The 18,092-nt window shown below is 37.0% G+C and overlaps 1 protein-coding gene across 4 annotated transcripts in view; it reads right to left on the reverse strand.

The window, feature by feature from the left end:
* Nucleotides 1–18,092, reverse strand: part of SLC12A6 (solute carrier family 12 member 6) — an 85,490-nt gene that overhangs the window by 12,064 nt on the left and 55,334 nt on the right. For all 4 annotated transcript variants that reach the window (XM_007087476.3, XM_042989272.1, XM_015539952.2 and 1 more), the window contains 11 exons: nt 13,761–13,858; nt 12,387–12,518; nt 11,135–11,281; nt 9,494–9,548; nt 8,094–8,224; nt 7,164–7,405; nt 5,012–5,226; nt 4,050–4,208; nt 3,792–3,890; nt 3,464–3,521; nt 475–649 (listed from right to left, as the gene is read on the reverse strand). In XM_007087476.3, the coding sequence (XP_007087538.2) occupies nt 475–649; nt 3,464–3,521; nt 3,792–3,890; nt 4,050–4,208; nt 5,012–5,226; nt 7,164–7,405; nt 8,094–8,224; nt 9,494–9,548; nt 11,135–11,281; nt 12,387–12,518; nt 13,761–13,858 (1,511 nt within the window). The remainder of the gene's footprint in view (nt 1–474; nt 650–3,463; nt 3,522–3,791; nt 3,891–4,049; nt 4,209–5,011; nt 5,227–7,163; nt 7,406–8,093; nt 8,225–9,493; nt 9,549–11,134; nt 11,282–12,386; nt 12,519–13,760; nt 13,859–18,092) is intronic.

An 18,092-nucleotide genomic window follows, 5' to 3' on the forward strand; every position in this document is an offset into this window, starting at 1 on the left:
ATCAGACAGAGGAATGTGGGGAGTGTTTGAGTCAATGCTCCCTGACTCTTCCATGTTACAGTTTCAGATATATGAAAGATGATGGTGTTAACAACTGTTGATATTTCGGGGTGCCTGGGTGGCTCAGTCGGTTGAGCATCCTACTTTGGCTTGCTGCTGTCAGCACGCAGAGCCTGATTTGGATCCTCTGTTCCCCATTCCCCTCTCCCTGTCCCTCTCCTGCTTACGCTCTCTCTCTCAAAAAAACAAAAACAAAAAACAAAAACCCCAAACCCAAACTCCAACTGTGATATTTTTAAAAGTACCTTTACCCACTCACATATAAACTCACCCCTCATAGAGATTTAGAGGGTTTTGTACTAAAAACCCAGGTCTTTGTATTATATGATCTAATAATTCCTAAGCATATGAAGATGACACTGTTTCTCATAAAATCTGAGAAAAAAAGAAGAGGGCATGGGAAAGATTACTCACCCTCAGAAAGGGTATGATGTTATCCTTGGCTATAGCCTGGAGCAGCCTTGGTGCACCTGTGAGACTCTGAAGTCCAGCCCCACATGTGGAGAAGAAGGAGCCAATAACAATCACCCATGGGGATGGCCAAGATAAGGTACCCACCACAAGATTACCTTTCACAGCATCCCCAAACCTGGGAGAGAAATCAGAGTGGGGAAATTTAACTGGGAAGTAATTACAGACTGAAAGCCTAGAAAAATATCACCCAATTTTTTTCTATTTATAATTTTTAGAGAACTGAATTGAGATAGACATGAAAATTAAGAAATGTAAAGGTGGGCAGATTTGATCAAAAGGCTAATTATTAACCTATATTAAAAAAATAACCTGAAGAGCCAGAAAATAAGCTAAGCTTCAATTATAGCTTTTCCCTTCAAAATATCAAAATATCTGCTCTTTGCAGAAAAGTTGGAAAAATACAAAAAATAAAAAGCAGGGAGGAAATCCATCATGATAACATAACTGGTAATATTTAGCACACTTTGTACATTGCAGTCTCTTTACTATGTTTTTTAAAATATAGAGGAGATCACACTATACCTATAATTCCATATTCTTTTTAAACTTACATTTTCCTATGTCATGAAAAGCTCTTTATGAATGAAAATCTTAGTGGTTTTAATAATATTGCATCATAATTTACACAGTCTATTCCTCTAGTGGTTATTCTGTATTATAGGAAATAATGTGATTAACATCTTTATGCACATATCTACATTCTCACTTCAGGTTTTTTTTCCTTATGGCAGATTTCTAAGAGGTAGTCATCGCAATAAAAAGGATGAAATCGCATTTCAATATCTTAAAATATTTCAAAATCACTACCTAACTGCTTTCCAGAAAGGTTATAATAAATTTTATTCCCACTGGAAGTATATGAAGGTTTAAGTTTTATAGTATGTATCTATTTCACACCAGCCTTATATTAAAATTTTAAAAGTCAATGCTAATTTGATGGGTGAAACATGGCATCTCATCTGTTTATTTTTGGTTTCAACCATTTTTATTAAGAATCACACACAAAAAGTAATGTGCAAAAAACAAATGTACATTTCAATAAATTTTCACAAACCATCTATGTAGCTACTAGCTAGTCAAGAAATAGAAAACTGCCAGAACCCCAGTCTCTCTTATGCCCACTTGCTATCACTAGCCCTTCCCCCATCACTATCCTGTTAATACTATGTAGTTTTACCTGTTTTTAAACTTTAAATAAATGAAACACAATATATGTGTTTTGTGCTTGGTTTCTTTCACTTAACTTTCTGAAATTCATCCTTTTGTGTGGGTGTATATATAGCTGTGTCTTATTTATTTTCATTGCTCTGATTTCCCATTGCATGAATACATAACTTATCCATTCTACTACTGATGACGTGTGAACTATATCCAGATTTTGACTATTAGTAATAATACTGCTGTGAGAATTCTTGTGCATGATTCTTAACGCACATGTGCATGAATTTCTGTTGGATCTACCTAGCAGTGGAAGTGCCAGGTCATAAGGTATATGCATGTTCAACTTTAGGAGACAATGACCAACAGTTTTCCAAAGTGGTATTCCAGCTTACACTTTCAATACTTTTTATATTATGGTGTAATTTACCAAACCTCTATGAACCCATATATTTTCAGTGACAATAGTATAGTAATAGTAAACTGTGCCACTTATTTTTGTCAGCAATATATATATATTATTTACTGGGGTTCCTGTCCTAAAAGAACTCAATCTAGTCAGGGAGAGTGATATCAAAAGCTACAATACATATATATGGTAAGTGTAATACTGTAGCGGCTAAACAAGGAGGGGAGTGGGTATCTCTGCTGGGTAAGTATGGGAAAGCTTCACAGGACAGAAGACATTTAGTCTAGTCTTCAAAGATTCATGTGGCTGCCAGGTGGGAGTTACCCATTCTAAGCAAAGGAAACTGCACAGACAAATGTGTGGCTGGATGGGAATCTGAAACAAGGCATATTTGACTTCAAGTTATGGCTAGAGCATGTGGACTTTATGAGGGAATGATGGGAGATGACATGAGAAAAAGGTAAACAGGGCCGGACTGAAGTAATGGGCTTGGCAGGCTGTGAAGCAGGAAGGTTTGTATGATCTCATTTTGTGTTGTAGAAAAATCATTCTGGTGGCAGCATGGAAGAAGGATTAGAAGGTGATAAAACTGAAAGAGAGGTAATTACAATAATCCAGGAAAAAGATCCTGAAGGTCTGTGCAAAGGGATGGGGATAAATAGCGAAAAGGAGATCTATTAAGATGAAAGGTGGAATTCACAGGGCTTAGAAACCAACTGGATGAGGGAACTGGGGAAAGTCTAGGATGGCACCTACATTTCTGTTTTGAGAAAGGGTGAATGGTGAGGCTTGTAATTCCTCCAGACGGGGAAAATGGGAAGAGATCTAGCAGATTTAGGGGAAAGATTTTTCTAAGAATCTCTTACAAAAACTTGTTTTTTGCTCATAGGTGTGAGGAAAGGAAAAACACCCAGCAGCCTTCATAAACAAAATGAAGAAAATTCCAAGATTTTATTTAGAATGCTAAACAGACACATACTTATATCTCATAGAAGAGATGCTAGAAAGAGATGCTAGAGACACTTCAAAGTTTTTGTTTTGTTTGTTTTTTTAACGTGCTCTCCTCTACTTTTGGTCTTAGTTTTCCAACAGCTTTTAATGTACTACAGACAAGTCCTTGTTATTCAGACAAATTCACTACTTCATGAAAGAGCTATATTCATGGCATCTCACTTATTTATAACAATGTAACTAGTACTTATTATTCACTAACCTTTTGGGGAACTATATACATATATTTTCTAATTGTTAGTCACGATATAAACCTCAGGTTAGGTTTTGAGTTTATGACCATCTTGGGGGCAGTGATCTGATATACTGGAAGACAGACACACAAATATTACAAAGAAATCAACTACTCACTTGTCTCTGAGAACAACACCTTCAATACAGGCACCAAAAAGGACAACATTGCTTAAATCTACCACACTGAGAGTCAAGGAAACTGACCTCTAACCCTCTGAGATAGAAAGCAGACACATAGGATATTTCTTCTATCAGTAAAATTAGTTGGCAGATTCACTATTGTAAATTTTTCCTTGAATTTTAGAGATGAGGTGGGTAGATTATCTAATGAGAAGTGAGCTGATAGAAAGCAGACATCTTTATTACTAGGATAAAAATATTGATGGCCCTCATTCCACAGATGCGCCTATGACTAAAACTCAAATTGGAGTCATGACAAGGATACAGACAAAGGAGGTGGTCAGGATGGCGAGGATAGTGCCAATGGGAATAGACTTTTGAGCATCTTTCAGATCTCCAGATCTGTTTGATCCAGCCATGATACCTTTAGAGAAGGAAAAAAGAACAAGTTAATTTCTTAGTTCCTGGACACTTTGATACTCATACTGATACCAAAGACTGGTATCTGAGAAGCCTGTGTCTTAAGAAAAATCACTCTCTGGGTCTGATAACTTCTAAAATAGATAACAGCCCTTCTGCTTACCTGTGACAGAAGGAAAGAAGATCCCCACCAGAAGAGTAAAAGAGGTGGTGATGTCAACAAGGACATACTCATGATTTAAGCTGCCCAAGACATCAGAAGATTTGGCTGAGGGCTTTTCAATGATCTCTCCCTTTGGTAGGTAATTACTCCAAAGATTCTCTGTAGTGGGAAGAAAAAGGTATATAAGCAACAGAAGTATGAAAAGAAGGTAATTAATTTTCTACCTAAACAACATTCTAAATCAGATTCCTCATTTCTAGTGTTTGAAGGTACGTTTGTTTCTACATGAGCACATGTATACATTACATAATAAAGCACACATAAAAACCTAATGCTCTTTCTCAAATGGTTCAAATGTAATTTTACAAAAGGCTTTGGTACATACAAATGCAGTTAAATTTACAAATGCAAATTAGTAAAAGTTAATCAGACTAAATATGGGTGCCCCGCAAAGCCTATTTTCTAAAAATTAATAATCAATGCTATTTCTAAAACCTTAGGGTAAACCTGCTTACATGCAAAGAAATTGTGGACCAAACATTTAAGAAAAAAGTCACTTAAGCAAAGAGCTTCAGAAATCGGGCTGAGTTAGGAAAACACACATGTGTATGTGGGGACACTGAAATAGTTCCATTCTAGCTGTCACTATGGGAAGAACATTGGCAACTTTACAGTAACACAGAATATTTTATTACTTTATCCCAGTTGAAAAAGCGATTGGCTTAGCTCTGCTCTCTAAAGGTGGCAAATTTTAACAGAAAACACTGCAAGGAGTCCTGAAAATGGAGAAGTTCACTAACAGAAAAGCAGAAAGAAGCTGAATTAAGAGCTGTGTGCTGAGCTTAAGCAGGGAAGTGATACAATGGCGGTGAGGCGTCATGGACAATAGAAGAGTCTAAGATTGAAAGGCCCACTTTCCTCAGAAACAAATAAAAAACTTGTTCAAACACCTCCTAACTTACCTGTAATGACACCACTAGCCAATCCAGGAATGCCCTGGATTGAAGTGACATTATTGTGAACAAAGTATTCATCACAGGTGGCATTGAAAAACTGACTTGAGTTACAGAAGAAGCCCCATAACCTTGATGGTACTGTCATGTTGTTAATTTCCTTGGTCTTAGAGCAAGTATCAATGTGTCTTGATGAAAGGGTGCGGTTACCCAGCATGCAGACCCTAAGTGAAAAGAGAGGGAAAGATGAAGCAAGGGGGAAAAAACGTTTAAGAAAAGAAGATAGGTTAGAAATAGGTTAGTAAATTAGATTAGCAAAGTTAAAAAAAAAAAAAAAAACCACCTCATCTCTAAGAGCTTTTACTGTCATGGATGGGAAAAGAACTAACATTTACTGACTCATTCTGTAAATGGGGATTTAAATTTTCTGCAATTTAATCCTCACAGCCATCTCACAAAATATGCATGAGTATTTCCATGTTGTGGATGGAGGAACTGAAGTTTAGGGAGATAAAGTAGTCTGCTCGAGTGGTAGTGACAGAATTCAAATACAAAAACTATCTGAAGACACAGTACTTACTCATCTTCCAAATTTTCTAGGTTATTAACCAATTGTTAGGCCTAAAAGAATCTCAGAGTCCTTTTGTTCTTCTGACAAAAAAAATTTTCCCCTATTTTTTTGGCCTAGAAAAGCCTTATGTTCCTAAAAACCCCTTTGAAAATGTTCTGCTAAAGGTCAAACTTTCTGGCTACCGTTTTGAGAAAAACAGCTTGGCTGAAATGGAAGGCACATCCCACTATGGCCTAAGAGAAAACTATTTTTGAACGTAAGCCTAGACCCAGTGGGAGTGAGGGTATTTAAGGATATTACAAATAATAACTGCTGATTTTATTTTTTTCTTTAACCCGGAGCTATAAATATGAACAAAAGAACAATACACCCACAGTTAAAGTAACTCTCAAGAGGAACAAAGCAACTTTCCAAATCTGCAAAATGACAGCATACGTGCATAATGAGCCATGTACTCATTACTCAGCTTTGGTAACTCAACACTGCACAGTCTTGTTTAGTGTTCCTCTAGGGAATTCTGTCTTGTTTTGCTGGAATATTTTAAAGAAAATACCACACATCGTGACCTTTTCCCCACCAAAAGAGAGAAGAATCAAAGAAGAACTTAAGGCAAAGTGGAATTTCTCAAGTGAAGACATCCAGTAGCCTTCAGTACTTTCGGCTAGTTGTAGCCCATAAATGAGCAGACTAAAAACTGATGATGGAATTTATCACTGACATCATTTAGCATAGTAGAAGAAATACTGCACCAGGAGTTAGGAAATCAGTGTTCGTGTTTGTGCTCTGCCATTAACTAACTTTTGGGCAAGTCATTAATCTCTATGGATCTGTCTTTTCATCTTGAAAAAACTATTTTTCTGTAATCAGGTTTAATGAACATAGGACTGATAAGTTTGATACCTGATAATCCAGATGCTTCTTAAAGACAATCTCTGTAGCAAGATTACAAACACTCAGTGGTGGTTAGTCCCTATGCCACTAGTCAAACAGAGAACAGGTGACCTGGGAGTCACCTATCTGTACAAATCCATTGCTACTTCAAAAAATATACTTTAATGTACTTGTACTACTTATGGTAAGGAATACAATCTCTCTAGAGAGATATATATGCAAATGTGACATGTATTCCTCTTTATAAGTAGAAAGTCTGCTATGATATTAACAGCAAAATAAAAAGGATAATTACAAATGTTTAAATAGGAGCTAAGGTTTCTTTGACTCTCTTGATATTTCATTAATAACAGGAATCCAACTTCTGAATACTTTACAAAGCTTGCCGGTAATAACTATATTCTTTGTAAAGCTCTTCATGAATAGTTTAAGCAAGCACAACCATTATAAGGAGGTTTTAAAACAAAACTCAGTATCTACATCCAAATGATGGTTACAGCTGCCAGTTCTATGCCTGGGACATAAGGAAGAGGACTGACATGACATAGTTTGCGGGGAGGCTTCCTGCCTAGATGCTAACTGAGCTTATCCACAAGTGAAATCTCAGGGACACTGTGAAATTGTACTTGAAGTGGTCACATCACCAGATATTGTCAATGACTACCCAGTAATGATGGCCGGTAAGAGGCAGACACGTACGGGAAGTGTGGAGGGGCAAAAGAAGACTTGATGGCTCCAGCATAGATGGCCAAGATGGACACAATGACACAGGCCAGGAAAAGTGAGGCAAACTTGTTCACATAGCGTACACCGATGAATACCACCAGTACCATGAGAACCAAGAACGCGGTGCCATAGACACGCATGTTATTTAGCATGGCTGCTGATTCCTTGAGTGCATCATCGCTACGAAAGATGGCAGCTCGGGGCACAATATATACCTGTTAAGTGAAAGAAGTAGAAAATGAGGTCATTTTATAGTCATCGAGTAAAAGGGCTGTTGTAGTTTGCATTTATTTTCACAAAGTAAAGAAAGGCTAAGACAGAAAATGACTGGAGACTTAACCTATTCCTGCAAAAACTGGATAGCATTGATCTTTTTTTTTTTTTTTAAGGCTACATGTTGTTCTGAATATCTGCCTTTCCCAAAGGAAACAGCAAAGAATGCATTAATAATTTATTCAAAGGGTTATGTAAAATAATTATAATGATTATCTTAAGTCCTACCTTATTATTCCTACTTACCTATCATTTTAAACAGTAAAAAAAATAATAATAATAATAATCCAGCGAATAAAGAAATGAAAAACATTTTATTTTGGGGGGATAAAGATATGACAAAAGATAAACTTTACTTTTTCCCTGTTAGTGTGTCTTGCCTCACAACTTTCACTTCTTGGTGAGGTGGGTAGAGTGTTAGTAAATGGGTGGAAGGGAAGCAGTAGGCAGGCAGTGGATACTTTCAACCGTTCTGACTTATACTCACAACAGGAAGTCAATGACAAGTTAACAGTGAATCACTTGTTTGATTCTACAGCGGATCTCTCAGAAGTTTTGCTACCAAACAACAAAATAAATCCAAATCTCTATCTTTTCTACACTGTAGACCACAATTAAGCCATTACTCACCAGAAAAATTTCAATGGCACCAAGGATATACATGGCTGCTGCAAATGTGGTACCAAGATAAAAGCAGAGGCCAACAGCCCCACCAAACTCTGGGCCCAGGGCCCGGGAAATCATAAAGTATGAGCCTCCAGCTACAAGACAAAACAGAATGTAAGCAGGATAAAGAAAGTACACCGGTAAGAAGAATGTAAACAAAGTCATAAATAAGAAGAATAAATGCTTCAAGCTTTTGAAAACTCTCAATGTTTTGATAAAAAGTATATTTGCTAACGGGAAATAAAGGATAAAACCTTTCTAATATACTGCATAGCTAATGCTCCACACCAACTAGTTCAACTTGTCAGTATTACTTAGATAAATATCAAGGAATATTTACTACAGGCATGAGATAGCCCCATAATATATATCCTAACTAAAAGAAGATAGGAATGTGATACAAATTAAGACTTCTAGCTTAGAACATGATGAGATTTTTTTCCTTTTTATTTTAATTGAAGTATGGTTGACTTTAATAAATGGTATAGTACAACATCATAGTGGTTCGACAATTCTGTACATTAAGCACACCATAGTAAGTGCAGTTACCATCTGTCAACATATAACGTTACTGCAATATTATTGAGTGTATTCCCTATGCTGTATTTTTCATCCCCATGACTTACTTATTTTATAACCGGAAATCTGTAACTCTTATTCCCTCCCTCTCACTTATTTTGCTCATCCCTCTACTCTTCTTTTCCTGGACAACCACTAGTTTGTTCTTTGTATTTATGAGTCTCTGTTTTTGTTTGTCTGTTTATTTATTTATTTGGATTCCACATATAAGTAAAATCATACGGCATTTGTCTTTTTCGGACTTATTTCATTTGCATGAGTGGATCTCTAGGTCCACCTGTGTTGTTGCAAATGGCAAGATTTCATTCTTTTTGATGGATGAGTAATATTCTATTTTGTGTGTATGTGTCCACAACTTCTGTATTCATTCATCTATTGATGAACACTTTGGTTGCTTCCATATCTTGGTTATTGTAAATAATACAGCACTATACATAAGGGCACCTATATCTTTTTGATCTAGTGTTTTCATTTTCTTTGGGTAAATACCCAGAAATGAAATTACTGGATTATATGGTATTTCTACTTTTAATTTTTTGAAGAACTTCCATACTGTTTTCCAAAGTGGCTGTATCAGATTCTATTCCCACCAACAGTGAGTGAGGTTCCCCTAGTTTAGGACATAAAGAGACTTAAAGAATGTATTCTAAAGTCAAAGAGTGTGAATACCTATGACCAACAGACTAAATAGTATTCTGTTCCTTGGAAGTTTGCACCTCTGGCTTCACAGCATAAACATACAGTAATTGTTGACAATCCCTGAAATGCAATCTTAGCCAACTGACCTGGCACCACTCCATTAGTGGCAATGGCACTCATGGAGATAGCAGTCAACATTGTCTGTAAAGGAAGTGAAAGGAGAAGACTGTTACTGTTATAAAGATGACATTTCTGTACTATCTTCCCATCTGTGGAATTCAGAGCACTGTTTGAATAATTAACTCTACATACTTTATGGACGGAGTTGGATGTCATACCTAATAGCATGGAAATATGATGTGGTTCAACTCATTGCACTAGTCAAATTACTATCATCTTGAGTATTCTGTTAAAATGGTTCTATGTCATAATCAGTAGGTTAGGTGCTAGTAGAAACCCCTGATCTCACCCTGGTCTCCTAGTTAACTTGGAAAACAGACTGGAAACTGACTAAGGACTAGATATTACAAGAACAATATTCAGTAAGGAAGGGAACCACTGAAGACTTCTGAATAAAAACTATATTTTGAAAACATTGCCTGGGAGCAACAGAGTATAGAATGGACTGCAGACAGGGAGCAGATGAAGACAGAGTGACTTGTTAATAGGCTATTACAGTTCAGTGAAAAAACAGGAATATAAAGGAAGGGTTGTAGGTAAGAGATTTCAGAGGGAGACTTGATTGACACTGGTAGCTGATCAGATGTGAGAGGTAACCAAGGAGCCAAATATGACCTTGAAGTTTTAAGACTAAGAAAACAAAAAGGCGGGGGGGGGGGGGAAGGTAGTACTGTTAATTTTAATTTATTAATGATAGGAACTATCTCTGCTTATCCTGCTTTGTATGTACTCAGTGAGCCTAATGCACAAGGAGGGTATAATAATGATAGTAATAAAAGAGGTCAGCAGGTAACAGAACAAAAAAATACATTTTTTATAATAATCAACTTATAATGCATAAGAGGAGTTTAAATTCAAGGAAGATCAGAATGTTCTCAGTACAGTGGGGAGAGGACCTGGAAAACACACCTGAATTTCTAGGGAAGGGAGAACAGATGAGACTTGAAAACAAAACAAACGCCCCTCACCCTAAACAACAATCCGTTTTGTTCCTCCATACTATACTGGAGTAGTGTGGCATCATTTTCTATCACAACTTTGGTGCCATCAATACAAGTGGTTTGTATTCTGAATTCTTTGAAGTCAAGGACTACATCTCCTACTCCCTCCAGAAAGAAGTCTTCCTTTGTAATTTGTAGTACATCATATTATAGATCTAAGCAGTGAAGAGTGGGCCCTAAATAACTGAAAATACTTCAGATTTTAATATCAAAATAATCTCTCCTTTTGAGATCATGAGTCTTCCCCTACTAGCCTTTGTTTTATTCTCAAACAGGTCAAGTGCATATAATCTTGAGCTCTTGCGACGTTCCAGGTGATTTCTTTTTTTTCTTTTTTTTTTTTTATTATTTAAAAAAAATTTTTTTTTTCAACATTTATTTATTTTTGGGACAGAGAGAGACAGAGCATGAACGGGGGAGGGGCAGAGAGAGAGGGAGACACAGAATCGGAAACAGGCTCCAGGCTCTGAGCCATCAGCCCAGAGCCTGACGCGGGGCTCGAACTCACGGACTGCGAGATCGTGACCTGGCTGAAGTCGGACGCCCAACCGACTGCGCCACCCAGGCGCCCCCCAGGTGATTTCTAAGAGCCAACTCAGGACTTACACAGCAGCAGCAGATAAGGACGATTGCGAAGGCCTGAAGAACGCCAGCCGTGCCCACAACCCATGTAAGGCGTAGAAACAAGATCACTCCAAAAATATTTTGTAGACAGGGGAGGTAGACACCCATGAAAGTACCCATTTGAGGGGTCTGGAAAGAAAGTTGACAAAAGAAAAATTATATAGTCATCTAGAAGCCATGCTTTTATCCCTTTACTTGTGTATAAAAACTTGCTCCCAACTACCATATTAATTATTAGGCAGAGATAATCAGAATATCCTAGAAGAGGCACATATAAAATCTCCATCTAATAAATGTCAATCACCATACTTTTTAATAGTCCTAGAACTATACATTTTTACTTTACACAGGTCCCCATATGTTTTTACATAAGTATTTGACCACAATCCCCCCCTTTTAAAATGTTCTGTAGTTTGAAGCTATCAGCTTTCCCTTTTCATCTAAACTGAATAATGACTTGATGGAATTCCTTTAGAATGTGGTATAAATCTTTCATAGTAGCTGGTAAATACAGTTGGTAAAATGAAGATCTGAGGGTCATTTCATTCCTGAACAACCAGGAAGCTACCTTGTTCCGTATTTTCATTTTGAGAAAAACTGAAATGTAGTCTTTGAAAAACCCAACCACTTGACCACAGAGAGATGGCATCAGCAGATGGGCATGGACACTCCTCTTCTGAAGTGCTATTTCCTCTCCCTGCAACGGTCTTCTCCCAACCAGGCTCACTGTCTCACATTGGTGAGGTCTCTGCTCAAATATCACCGTCAGAAGGGCTTTTCCTGACTAACCTCTCTCCAACAGCAACCCCTTCTGCCCTGGCTTTCTTGCTGGCCAGTTGCAGTCTCTTTAGCCTGCCTTAAAAAAAATTAATTACTGAAGTATAGTTGACACACAATGTTACACTGGTTCAGGTGTACAACATGGTGATCTGACAAGTCTCTGCCTATGATATGCCACAAGTGTAGCTACTATCTGTCCCTGCTTATATTTTTGTTAGAGCATTTATCAACATGTAATATACAGTTTAACAACTATCTCTTCATACCAGAATTCAGACTGCATGAGAGCAGGACATTGTATGTTCTCTTTTTGCTATGGCCCCGGTGCCCAGAACAGTGCCTGGCTTAAAGCAAGCATTCAATAGTTACGGAGCACGGAGTGATGCCCTGGATAGTTCCTCCTTTCTTATATATGGGACTCTTTTTATTTATCATTGTTATCCTAAGGCCTCACCTTGGTGGGCTTCTTTTTCCCCTCAGTGATGTTCTCTGCCTCTTCATGTTCCTTCGCTCCTTGTGTCAGATTAGTATAATTAGCCATACGGTTGAGGAGAGAAGATACCTTTGGTCTTGTGTCCATTTCTTCCTATAAAGTCGTAAACATGGAAGAAATGAGTAATGAAGAACACTGGAAGTATAAGCACCAAAATGGCCCATGTATCAGAAAACTGCAAGTTAAATAAGAAAATATTTCACAGATAAATATTTTAAGACAATTCATCAGTGAGGCTTTATTTTCCTCCCAAGGTAAAATATCACTTAATCAGGGATACATGAATCCTTATAAGATTCTTAAGTGAAAAACCTTTAGGATTCTTTCTAATAGCTTAACTTTACAGTAAAAATAAAATCACACTGGCCCCTACAGACAGCTGTAACCTTGTAAAAAATGTTGGTAATATTATCTTTAACTACAGTGCCCCTTTCTTTAGGCTACCAACATTCTAACAAAATTTATGGCTATTATTTACTGCAGCACATACGGATAGCTCAATAAAAAACTTTTGTGACTGAGGGGCACCTGGGTGGCTCAGTGAGTTAAGGGTCCGGCTCTTGATTTCAGCTCAGGTCATAATCTCGTGGTTTGTGAGATCGAGCCCTACATCGAACCTGCTTGAGATTCTCTCTCCCTCTCTCTCTGCCCCTCCCTGTCTCGTGCGCACAGCTGTGTTCTCTCTCAAAAATAAATAAACATTAAAAGAAAAAAACCTTTTGTGACTGAAGTAAATATTCACCACAGATCTTTTCTTCAAGTAAGCTGAAAGAAAATATCATTTAAAAGATAAGTATGCTGAGAGAACTAACATTCACATCACTGTCCAAAGCCAGAAACAAAGGCAGTGCGGGACTAAAGTAGGTTCCTTTCAAGAACCTGCCTGCAGATGCCGTCAGAGTCCGTAGGGTCTCAGGTTTAGACCTACAAGGTCCTCTTAATCTAGCAGCCTACTTCCTACACTGATTTTTGATTTAGTAGTTCTAAGGTAAGTGATAGTCCTCCCAAACACAGATTGAAAAACTCACTATTTTACACTTTGTAGATAATGCAATATTCACATCCTAGCTGAATTAGATAGCAAGGTCCCCCATATTGAGGAAGAATGTTGACATTCTTCCTCAATACTCAGAAATTTGATTTAATGGTACTTATAAGTGATCATTAGATTACATAAATAAATCAACTATAATGACAAGTTATAATAAGTATTATACTTTAACAATTCTTAAAATTATCCAGGCTGTACTGTTTTAAAACTAAATGGGATAGAAAACAGCGATCTTGAAATCTCTATTCCTGAAATCTCTGCCCTAGTCTTCTCCCAAATATTACCTCAAAGAGTGCCAGGTTTTTATCAAAATATTCATCTCCTTCTTCATAATTGGAATTATTGAGATAAGCATTTCGAGCTTTCTTATTATGCCCATCATCTGGAAAAAAAAAAAAAAAGTAAACCAAGTCAGTTTCTCAGTGGTATTAAAGAAGTATCAGCACCAAATAACTTCATGTTGCCTCTGTATCAACAGAACCCATTTTCATATTCAAACTACCTTAAGTTTATTTTTTTATTTTGAGAGACAGCGTAAGTAGAGCAGGGAAGGAGCAGGGGTGAGGGTGGGGGTGGTACAAAGGATATGAAGAGGGCTCTGTGCTGACAGCGGAGAGCCCAGTGCAGGGCTTAAACTCACAAACTGTGAGATCATGACCTAAGCCAAAGTGAGACGCTCAAATGACTGAGCCACCTAAGCACCCCTCATATTCAAACTTTAATCTGAGAGTGGGAGAACTCAATTAGCGTTGCTTGGAGAATGTGGTTCCCTCTAGAAAAGGAGCAAAAATAAATTTCTAAGAGGTAAACATAGGTCATTGCTTTTCTTAATACAAAGGCCTCTGGACACACTATTCTTTTAGGATTCTAACCTACAGAGACCCTACACTTAAAGTCACCCAAATCTAGAATAAAATTTTTTTAAAAAGTACTTATTGAGTCCTTAGTATATAATACCTTTATACACTATTGCTGTTGAACAATGGCAGCAAAAGCCCTCTACTTACAGATGTCCAACCTTTTATAAATGATATTAGGTAAAAAAACAAAAAAACAAAAAAAAAAATGACATTAGGTCATGTAACCAAGAATTATTTTTGTACAAACTCCTGCCACATATTTTTTTTCATCCCACAAACATTTGGTGAACTAGCTATAAAGAAAAAAAAGAGAGAGAGAGAGAGAGAGAGAGAGAGAGAGAGAGAGAGAGAGAGATAAAGAGACTGGGTTCCCTAACACAGTAAAGTTTGTGTTGTATCCTTAGCTTTGGTTCTGTATTGTGTAAGAGTTATATAATTTTAATCACCTTGTAGGAAGGAGAGAAAATAAAAAAATATATAAATGTCATTAAGAACTAACACTTTAAATATTGATAAAATAGACACCAATATAAAATTTAAAGAAATTAATTTAAAGTCCTATAACCTTAAATGTAAGTTTGGGAAACAGTCAACAAGCTATGAAAATAACTGGATCATGTCAAAGGACAGAAAAGCCAACCTGATGGGATCCCTAATGGCTAAAAATGGGATAATATGAGCACTAAAAATAAATAATGCAATGAATTGAAAAGTAAGTATGTGAAATATCCAATATATTAAAAAAAAACAACTAGTCACCTTTTGCAAGTTACTAAGAAAACAACATATATGAAAAACAATAAATGGAAAGAATCAAGCAATTATCCTGTCTTTCCTGTACCAACTATATTTCTAGGTAATGAAAAAGTTAAAGAAAATTTCTTCATTATAGAAACATTCTAGCTAATCAATGTGGAATTTAAAAAACAAAACAAACAAGCATAGGGAAAAAAGAGACAGACAAACCAAGAAACAGACTCTTAACTACAGAGAATTGGTGGTTACCACAGGGGAGTTGGGTAGGGGGATGGGTGAAAACAGACGAAGGGGATTAAGAGTACACTCATCATGGGGCGCCTCAGTGGCTCAGTCCATTAAGGGTCCAACTCTTGATCTCAGCTCAGGTCATGATCTCATGGTTTGTGAGATCAAGCCCTGCACTGGGCTCTGCGTTGACGGAGTCTTTTCTCTCTCTCTCTCTCAAAATAAACAAACAAACTTAACAAAAAAAAAGTACACTCATCATGATGAGAATTGAGTAATGCACAGAACTGCTGAATCACTATACTGATTCACCTGAATCTAATATAACACTATATGCTAACTGAAATTTAAATTAAAAAAATTTTTAAATGTAGATGGATTGGGAAAAAAACCCACCAATTTTCAACCCCTAATGAAATAATGCATCTAGGCAATCATCATCAATGGTTGCTAAAACCTTTAGATGAAAGGCTAAGACATAACTTTATAATGGATGGATCGGGGTGATCTGGAACTCAATGATCAATGTTAACACTGCTTGTTAAAAGTGGACGACACAAACCCCTACTGTAATACAATAAAAAGTACCCTGTGCAACCTATGACGTATTCTTACCAAAAGACTGGAAGTTGAATCTAATCGAGCTTCTTAAATCTATCAGTTCACAAAAACAAAACAAACAAAACAAACAAAACAAAGCAGAGGAGGAACATGCTAAACATCACCACAAAGATGCTGCAATCACCAAATTCAGAATGTGAGAAATTCTACATGACAAATAATCTGACTTATTCAATAAATAAATGGCATAAACTAAGAAAGCAGAATTCATAATTTGAGACTTAAAATGACATACCAACCAACTACAAGGTGTGAAACTTGTTAGAATCCTGACTCTAATCAAATGTAGAAAACAAAAACAAAAACAACAAAAAAACCCCAAAAAACCCCACTTTTGAAACAGATAAATTTAAACTTTTTTTTTTTTTAAGTAAATAAAATCATGTGATGTCTGGAATTTTAAGATATTCCAGGAAAAAATTAAGTGGGGATTGAAAACAGATTCTCAACATTGTTGAAACTGAGTGATGGCTTCATGGAGGTTCACTATCCTATTCTATTTACTTTTCTATATCGTTGGAAATTTCCACAATAAAAAGTTACTAAAAAAACAACAACAAAACAAAACAGGAAAATGATAGCATGGAGCCTGCTTCGGATTCTCTGTCTCCCTCTCTCTCCATTCCTTCTCTGTTGTGCACGCGGTTTTTTTCTCTCAAAATAAACATGAAGGAAAAAAAAAAAAAAGAAAATGTAATTCTTTTCCTCTAATGGTTCCGGAAAATTCTAAAGAGAGAATGACACAGCTTAAAATTATCACCGCTTTTAAGTAATCCATTTATTCAGTTAATTCAGTAAGCATTTATTAGGTTTTTAAAAAAATATTTATTTTGGGAGACAGATAGTGTACATGAGTGGGGAAAGGGCAGACAGAGAGGGAGAGAATCCCAAGCAGGTTTTGCACTGAGGGCATAGCCCGATGTGGGGTTCAAACTCATGAAGCCTGAGATCATGACCTGAGCCGAAATCAAGAGTTGGACGTTCAACCGACTTGTACCACCCAGGCACCCCACATTTATTAAGTTCTTATGATGTGCTGGGCACTGTTCTAGGTCCTGGTGATACAGCAATAGACAGAGCAGTTAAAGATGTTGCTTTCATTGTGTGTATATGAAGTCACAGATGACAGTTAAAAACATATACACACACACATAAAACTGATTTATAGTGGTTGTCCATTTCCACAGTGTAAATACTCACACATGCCAATTTGAAACTACTAACGTGTTGGGGCATCTGGGTGGCTCAGTTGGTTGAGCATCTGACTCTTGATTTCAGCTCAGGTCATGATCTCGCTGTTGTGAGAAAGAGCTCCATGCTGGCAGTGGAGCCAGCTTAAAATTCTCTCTCTCCCTCTCAAAAAAAAAAAAAAAAAAAACTCCTTCTTTCTCTCCCTCTGCCCCTCTCTCCTGCTCGCATGCTCTCTCAGATAAAAAAATAAAATAAACTACTAATGCAAAGTCACTGAGAATGGTTTTGGGAAGAGATGCATACAATTGGTTCTCAGGAGTTGGTATGAGCTGGCTGTAGCACACCCTTGACATAAAATTTTCAGGAAAAGCCTGCATTTCAAGCAGAGGGAACAGTAATTTTAAAAAATCCTAAAGCAGAAACAATCTTAATGCAGTCATAAAACAGAATGAGTAACATGGCTGAAACAGAGAGGAAAGGAGAGAGCGACTGAAAAGATAGGATTTTAAAATTTCTATTTGGTCTTTTTTTATGATTCATTCTCATTTTCTCTCTCTGGGATTTCTCTCTCTTTTAATGTTCATTTATTTATGTTTTAGAGAGAGAGAGAGAGAGCAAGAGCGCGTGCCTGCACAAGCTGAGGAGGGGCAGAGGGAGAGACAGAAACAGAATGCAAAGCGGGCTCCAGGCTGTGAACTGTCAGCGCAGAGCCCTACTCAGGGCTCGAACTCATGAACTGTGAGATCATGACCTGAGCCAAAATCAGACGCTTAACCGACTGAGCCACCCAGATGCCCCTTTCCCTGGATTTTTTTTGGTTTGTTTTTCCCTTATTCCATTTGTTCTCCTTCCTCTTTTGGAGTTTCCACATTCTATTTTTTTCAGTAATTACTTTTGAAATTTTACCACATGTTACTTAAACTGTTAAGTGAGTTTAATCAATAATCTGTCATCCTCACA

Source organism: Panthera tigris, chromosome B3, assembly GCF_018350195.1.
Source record: "Panthera tigris isolate Pti1 chromosome B3, P.tigris_Pti1_mat1.1, whole genome shotgun sequence".
NCBI lineage: Eukaryota > Metazoa > Chordata > Mammalia > Carnivora > Felidae > Panthera > Panthera tigris.